The following is an 8,024-nucleotide window of genomic DNA, read 5'->3' as shown; positions in this document are numbered from 1 at the left end:
GAAAGCCCCAATCCAAACATAACCAACAACATAAACCCATCTCCATCACAAGGCTCATGACACTCACATCTAAATAAATAAATAAATAAATAGTCTTCAATCACATCATGTTTTGAGCTCCACCACCCTCTATAATATAACAACAAAAACTCCCATTTCATAAATGAAGAACACTTAAAATATAAGTAGATGCCTCTTTACCTTTCCCTTTACACCAAAAAGCAAAACCACCACACCCAAAAATACACCAAACAAAACCAAAACCACAAAATGAATAAAAATATATATATTTAACTTAAAAATAATTTTTTCTAAATAAATCATTAAGCTATTTTCAAATCATTTTATAACTCTAAGATAATTCCAAAAATATTTTATCACCCAAAACTATCCAATTTTAGAAAGAAAAAAAACTCTTAAAAGACAACAATATCATATTAAAAAAAAAAAAAGCGAAGAGAGAAAGAAATGAATTATTATTTTTTGACAAATACTCACCGCCCTCTATCATCCATCAATGAAATAATAATAATAACTATTATTATTATTATTATTATTACTATTAAATAAATAGTAGTAATAATATTTTTTTTTTTTAAATATTTGTAATCGATTCGTTATCTCTTTCTCTCTAGGGCTCCTGTCTTCCTTCCTTTATAACCCAAAAAGAAAACGGAAAAAATGAAGAAAGAAACTTTATAGCTTAATTAATCAGCATGAATTATTGTTGTCGTCTAAGCTGCACCCAATTCTCACTGTACAGAAACGGATCCTTCTCTCAAGAAAAACCCTTTAAGGGTTTTTAGCATTCAGTGCCTTTGTTTTGTTAGATTTAGATTATTTTTTTTTGGATTAAGAGTTTTGCAGTTTTTTTATTTTTGTGGGGTTTAAAGATTTAAATAGAAAAAACCCAAAAGAAAGAAAGTGAAGATGATGATGGATGGGGGTGGCGTCGAGCGAACTCCCAAGATTGGAGATAACTCTACAGGTTTGTTTTCTTGATTAATTCTTTGGAGATCTGTTTTGTTGCTGTTTGTGTTCATTTCTCGATCGAATGAAGGAAAACATCATGGGATGCTGTGTAAATGGTTTGTTTAAGTTGTTTGGTTTTGTGGGTCAACGTTAAAAAAATGTGGGCTAACTTTGAATTTTAGCATGATTTGTGTTTATAGGATCTGCTTTGTTTTGAGCTTAGTGGAACTTGATGGGTTTATTTGAAGTTAAACTGAACAGTTGTATATTAGCTTTAAATAGTTAAGTTAGTCCTTGGATTTTGCAAATTCTGTTGTTGCTTTTGTTGTTAATGGTTGATAAGGGAATGCTTTTTTTTTTTTTTGATTTATTAGTTAAGATTAGCTTCAGGCTGAGCTTAATGTAAATTATTAATGCGTTCTTGCTCAAGCACTTGCCATCCATTTGTTTGATGCATTTTTGGTTTTGTAATGTGAGTTTAGCTTCTCTAAACATGGAGGGTGCACCATTTTATTGGAATTGACCTGGTTTTCTCACTTGGATTCTTTCTGTGGGCAGAAGACACTGTATTCGATGCATCTCAATATGCATTCTTTGGTAAAGATCTTGTTGAGGAAGTTGAGTTAGGTGGATTGGAGGATGATGAAGAGGAGTTGCCTGCAGTTGATTTAGAAGAGGAGGAGTTTTTCTTTGATAGACAAGAGGTTCCATTCTCTCTTCATTTTGATATTTTCTCTACCTTTTATTTGATTATTTGATTTATATTGAAATGGAACCATTTTGAGTCCTAGGAATGTTTACATATTTTATCAGAAGAATTAGGGAATTGTTCCATTTTGTTGTGGGTTCTTAATATAAGAATGAGGATCTTCTGTGGTGTATGAGTGTCACTCTGTACTCTGGCAGCGTCAAATTACCAATGAAGTTTAGACAAAGGGGGTTGAAATTAGGATTATAAACTCATGTTGTGTGGAATTTTGAAATAGGTCCGTAAACTAATGAATTAACACCCAACACTTCCACTAACTTTTTGTTATGTCACCATTCAAAAAGTGAGGCCTGTCAGTTGTTGCTGCTGCACTTCATGCCAGCTATAGTTGTTGAAATTGTGGACTAAAGAAATACCAACTACTGATTGGATAATTATTGAGGGGCCACAGTTACAATCTTTCCTATTTTCTTGGTGGCCTTTTCATTCTGAGGAGGTGGGGTTCAAGATTGGGTCCTAAACTCTAGAATAATGTGTGAATCCCTAATCAATTTATAAAAGCTAGCAGTTGATCTCTGTTTCAAAAGTGGTAGCTACTTTGATGGTGCCTCTAATTGTTCCTTTCTTATTTGTAGGGTGAGGTTTTAAGATCCCTATCTGATGTTGATGATCTTGCAAGTACATTTTCAATGGTCAGTCTACTACTCACTTATGCTATTGTGTATGCTGTGAAGGTTGTCAAAAATAAAATCTCGTTGATAATCTTGCATTGCTTGGATGTCTTTAATTTATCATTCCTTTTCATGTTTCCAAGTGTAAGGTTGTGTTTAGTTAGAGTCCTTGGACATAAGGGACAGATACAAAAGGGATATAAATGTGTTTGGTTGAAGGGACAAAGATAGAGACATGAAAAACAAATCTGTCTCTGAAATATTTTTGGAGTGAATGTCCTTTAAATCCCCTTTATCCTAATTGTCTCCATTTAGTCTCTTCTTTGTTGAGATAGTAACTAAACACTATGTAAAAGTATCTATTAGCCAAGAAGACAACCATCTTATTCATGTATTAAGTGCTTCTGACAGTTGAAGAAAACAAATAGGTTGGATATTTAGGCAGAATTTTCATTGGATTTGAGGTTGCAACTATGTAGTTAATATGTTTATAGATCACCTTTTATTTTGGCAAGTTTCAACTTGCTTTATGCATGTGATTCCTTTTTTACTCAATCCTCCTGCACAGCAATTAGCCAGTTAGTCACATGTTTAAGGACCAACCTTTGGGTGAAAGTTCTTCACATGAGGGATTAGTATTTATATTGGCACCAGACAACATTCGTCTATACATAGCTTCTTGAATGCTGTTACCTGCCAATAGACCTGCCCCCATCTAGAGAGGAAAAAGGGAGAGCAAAGAAGGAAAAAACCCTTCTACTTATGAACATGTTTGTTTATTGATGTCTTTTCTGAAACAAAGTTGAAACGTGCAGGTTTATGTGAAATTTGAAAGTCAGTTTATGCTTTGATACTTCGACAAGTGTGGAGAACCTTTTGTTTTCTAGAAGATGGTTTGAATTTAAATAAAGAAAACGATAGTGATGTTGATTTTCATTGTTAGGCCTTTACTCTGTTTGGTAAAGGAATGGAGTGTAATTGGGGCATGTTGTAAATTTAAATCTTATCAATTTGAAAAGAGAAGGGAAAGGAAGATTAACCAATATTTTGTTTACTTTGGATCTTATTGGCAGTAGTAGGTATATTGGCTGTTTCATATCTTTGTATCAATGTGAGAAATATTTCAAAATATTAGATTATGACGGGTTTGCTTAATTTTGTATGCTTGATTACTCATTTATTTCAGTTGAACAAGGTTGTGAGTGGACCAAGCACTGGGATAATTGGTGATAGGGGCTCTAGAGAAAGTAAGTATTCGATTGCATAATTTTATTTGTTAATGTGAAATGTAAGATTGTAACTTAATCAATCCATAAATTATAGTTTTTTTCCCAGCTATTTTTAGTATTCTGTTAGAACATTCTTTTTCATTCCTGTGTTTTGTCACTTTATCATGCTATGGTTTATGCTGAAGTCCAGTGATTTACTTTTTTGTGTTTAAGATTGCACGTGGATGAGGCTGTTCTACTGCACTATTGTCCTGGCATATGTTATATGATGTGTGCAGCATGGAGCTCTTTTGTTATGGTCAAAATAATAACATCAAATGTATGACAGTTTGAACACAGGATTAGAAAGTTATTGGTAATTTCTTGTTCAAGATGTATACTTTTTGCAAAATGAAAAACCAACATGTACCCATGTCACTTGTTATTTCATAGAAATGTAACCAATATTGCTTTAGTTTACATGAATGTTTCAAAAAGATTTTTTATATGTTCCTTCAGCCTTATCAATTGCATTTCAATGGAATGGGATAAACTATGTAATTGCAGTGCAAAGTTTTCCCAATAAGGGTGTAGATTTACCATCGTGAGAATAAAGGGAAGTGATCTGGCTAGTTAAAATTCTGGACTTGGCTGAACTGAATCTATATGTTTGACATTTGTTCTGCATCATGATATATCAAAATTCTTTATGATGATTTCCTTGTATCCCATTTGTTTAATCAGTGTTTAAAAATTTAGTAAAATGTTAATTCTTAAATTGTTTTAAAAAAGATTTTTCCAAGTTTGGATTCATGTAACAAATGTAAATGAAACCTGTGTATAAAACCTTCCAGGTTCATCTGCTGCTGAATGGGCACAGGGAGAGGAATTTCCTAACTGGTTTGATCAGCAGCTACTTGATCCAGATGGCGTTCAGGATGGCAAAAGATGGTCTTCACAGCCATATTACTCTACTGCTCGCCTTGCAGAATCAAAGCCTCTGCACAGAACCTCTTCATACCCTGAGCAGCAGCAGCAACCACACCACCAACACTACTCTAGTGAACCTATTCTTGTGCCAAAATCTTCCTACACTTCATATCCTATCCAAGGTGGACGATCTCCACAGGCTTCACCAAATCACAGTCATCTAAATATTCCATATCTTTCTGGTGGCCACCAGATGGCATTATCTTCACCGAATCTCCCTCCCTTCTCTAACTCTCAGCCTCTGCTAAGCGGCTTACATCATGGTGGGAATTTGCCTCAGTTTAGTTCTGGTCTTTCTGCTAATAGCCGGCCACCAAGCCAATGGGTCAACCATACAGGCTTATATCCTGGAGACCATCCCAATCGCATGAACAATATGTTGCAACAACCATTATCTCATCAAAATGGGCTAATGCCTCCACAGTTGATGCCACAACTGCAGTCACAACAGCATAGGCTGCACCCCTCAATTCAGCCATCATTGGGCCATCTATCAGGGATGCATTCTCAAGTATTTAATCCCCATATCTCTCCATCCCCGCCTATGATGAACAACTTCGACACAATGCTTGCTCTCGCTGACAGGGATCAACGACCAAAAGCTGCTCAGAAAGTTAGAGCAATTATGCGATATCCTCAGCAAGGATTTGATGCCAATGGTCAGAAGATTGATATTGGCTGGCCACAGTTCAGATCCAAGCACATGACCACTGATGAAATTGAAACTATTCTCAGAATGCAGCTGGCTGCAACACACAGTAATGACCCATACGTGGATGATTATTACCACCAGGCATGCCTTTCAAAAAAAACAGCTGGGGCGAAGCTCAAACATCATTTCTGTCCAACTCACTTGAGGGATCTTCCTCCCCGAGCACGTGCTAATAGTGAGCCACATGCTTTTCTCCAGGTAGATGCTCTTGGGAGAGTTCCTTTCTCTTCAATTCGTAGGCCTCGCCCACTTCTAGAAGTTGAACCTCCAAATTCATCTGCTGGTGGCAATGCTGAGCAGAATTCTGTTGAGAAGCCCCTAGAACAGGAGCCAATGCTTGCAGCGAGAGTCACAATTGAAGATGGTCTCTGCCTTCTTCTAGATGTAGATGATATTGATCGAATTTTAGAATTCAATCAATTCCATGATGGTGGAGCCCAGTTGAGACACAGGAGGCAGGTCTTGTTGGAAGGGCTGGCAGCATCTATGCAATTGGTTGACCCACTTGGCAAGAATGGGAATACAGTTGGACTTGCTCCCAAGGATGATTTTGTGTTCTTGCAATTAGTATCTCTTCCCAAGGGACGGAAGCTTCTTGCAAGGTACCTTCAGCTTCTTTTTACACGCCGCGATCTCATGCGGATTGTTTGTATGGCCATTTTTCGTCATTTAAGGTTTTTGTTTGGAGGTCTCCCTTCTGATCTCGGAGCTGCAGAAACCACAAATAACCTTTCAAGAGTTGTATCTTTATGTGTACATCGCATGGATCTCGGTTCACTTAGTGCTTGTCTCGCTGCGGTGGTTTGCTCCTCAGAGCAGCCCCCACTTCGCCCCCTTGGAAGCTCAGCTGGAAATGGGGCTTCCCTCATTTTGATGTCTGTTTTGGAGAGAGCAACTGAACTATCAAATGATCCTCATGATGCTACCAACTATAATGTGACAGATCAGGCACTTTGGAAGGCCTCATTTGATGAGTTTTTTGGCCTCCTTATCAAGCATTGCATAAATAAATATGATAGCATCATGCAGTCTCAATCAGATTCAGATCCAGCTGAAGCTATCAAGAGGGAACTACCTATGGAGCTCTTACGTGCAAGTGTTCCCCATACTAATGACTACCAGAAAAAGCTGTTGTATGATCTTTCTCAACGTTCCTTGGTTGGTCAGGATGGTGGTAATGGTGGCCACATCAATTCTCAAGCAGTGCTGAGTTAATATGAAGCTGCATGAAAATCTAATACCAGGTCACTGAGAAACACAGTTCTAGTAATGTGAATATGGCAGGAATACTGTTGGAGCAGCAATATCACTGGGGATTTGCTTTTAATTTGATGTCCACACTGTGACTAATTCAGAATACACGAACTAAATGAAGCAGCAGGCTTCGGGAGCAACCTGTCATAAGAGTCGGCTTAGTTTTTTAGTTTCATTTTTTTTTTTTTGTCATTTCAAATCAATTCCGTGCTCCTGCCTCTACAAAACCTGTATAAGGCCTGTCCTCTGTTGTGATAGAATTCTGTTGGGTTTTTGTCACTTTCCCCCGTCCTCATAGTTCCTTTTGTCTCGAGGGCCTATTTTGATGCTCTGTTGTGAAATTCCTGATATTGAGATGTAGTGGGGTAGTTTGTACAGGGTTTGCAAAAAGGTTTCCCGCTTTCCTCTGCTATTTGTTATCAAGGAGGTGGGGTGGATATGATTTTCATGTTCTAGTTTGGGCACTGTGACATCCTATGGCAATAAAGCCAGGCAGGCGCTGGTGGCTGTGTTGTCGAACAGGGCAGCTAAGGAGTTTGAATTCTTCTAGTAATTACCAAGTTGAGCCTGTAACATTGCCTGTCAGTTTTTCTCATAACAATCATTTATATTGCATTAATGCTATACTGCATGCGTTTCTCCTATTGCTATATGATTCTTCCATCGAGCCATGTTTAATCTGTGGAGAGATATCATCGAGTTATTTTTTACAGTGCTTGCTGATGTATGTTTATGGACAATCAGAACTGATAAATGCTCGCATTCAAACTTAACTCCTGTATTGGGTGGTCTTGAAAGGTGTTGTTTTTTTTAAACTTAGAAGATAGTATGTTTTTTCAAAAAAATTGGTTTTTATAGAAAATGAATTGTTTAAAAGTAAATTAGTTTGAGAGTTTTATGAGAAATAAGTTGGAAAATATTGTTTAGCATTTGGGTATATTATAAAAAATAAATGAAAAATAATTTATTATTTTTTTATTTTTTTTTAAGTTTATTAAAAGAATGAGAATTGAATTTAATAAATAATAAAATTAAAAAAATAATAATTTTATTATTTATTTTAAATAAAATAAATATAGTTAAAAGAATAAGGAATAAGATTGATAGATTGAAAATTTCAATTAATAAAAAAAAAATTAAAAAAATAAAGATCAAAATTAATATAAAAATTAAATTCTACAAAAAAAAATTTAAAAAAATTCAAAATAAAATATATAACAATAAAAAAACTGATAATTCAGTTTGATATAATCAATAAATAATAAGATATTTTTGAATTTTTTACTATTTCTAGAAAGTATTCTCTATTTAAAATAAAAGGAAAATATTTTTTTGTAAATCAAACTAAATTTTTTTTTAACTAAAAAATATTTTTTATTAACTAACTTTTTTAATAGCAAACAAACATATAAAAATTTATAAAATAATTTATAAAAAATTACTTTTTATATAACAAATAAGACTTTAAAAAATATACATGATGAGTGTTTTGATCTCAAGATTTATGG

The 8,024-nt window shown here is 35.1% G+C and overlaps 1 protein-coding gene across 3 annotated transcripts; it reads left to right on the top strand.

The window, feature by feature from the left end:
* Positions 1 to 602: 602 nt before the first annotated feature.
* On the top strand, positions 603 to 7,166 carry LOC105130087 (topoisomerase II-associated protein). 3 transcript variants are annotated; one of them, XM_011032429.1, is made up of 5 exons: positions 603 to 988; positions 1,531 to 1,676; positions 2,317 to 2,373; positions 3,548 to 3,599; positions 4,415 to 7,166. In XM_011032429.1, exons 1-5 carry the CDS (start codon positions 931 to 933, stop codon positions 6,475 to 6,477), a joined length of 2,376 nt encoding a protein of 791 aa, XP_011030731.1. In that variant the 5' UTR covers positions 603 to 930; the 3' UTR covers positions 6,478 to 7,166. The 3 variants fall into 3 exon arrangements, with proteins under 3 accessions (XP_011030731.1, XP_011030730.1, XP_011030729.1); XM_011032428.1 differs by having other exon boundaries at positions 604 to 988; positions 1,534 to 1,676; positions 3,539 to 3,599; XM_011032427.1 differs by having other exon boundaries at positions 604 to 988; positions 3,539 to 3,599.
* The last annotated feature ends 858 nt before the right edge of the window (positions 7,167 to 8,024 follow it).

Source organism: Populus euphratica, unplaced genomic scaffold, assembly GCF_000495115.2.
Source record: "Populus euphratica unplaced genomic scaffold, PopEup_1.0 scaffold95.1, whole genome shotgun sequence".
In the NCBI taxonomy this organism is placed as follows: Eukaryota; Viridiplantae; Streptophyta; class Magnoliopsida; order Malpighiales; family Salicaceae; genus Populus; species Populus euphratica.
Note: the sequence above shows the minus strand (reverse complement) of the source record. Positions and strands in the feature narration are given on the sequence as shown.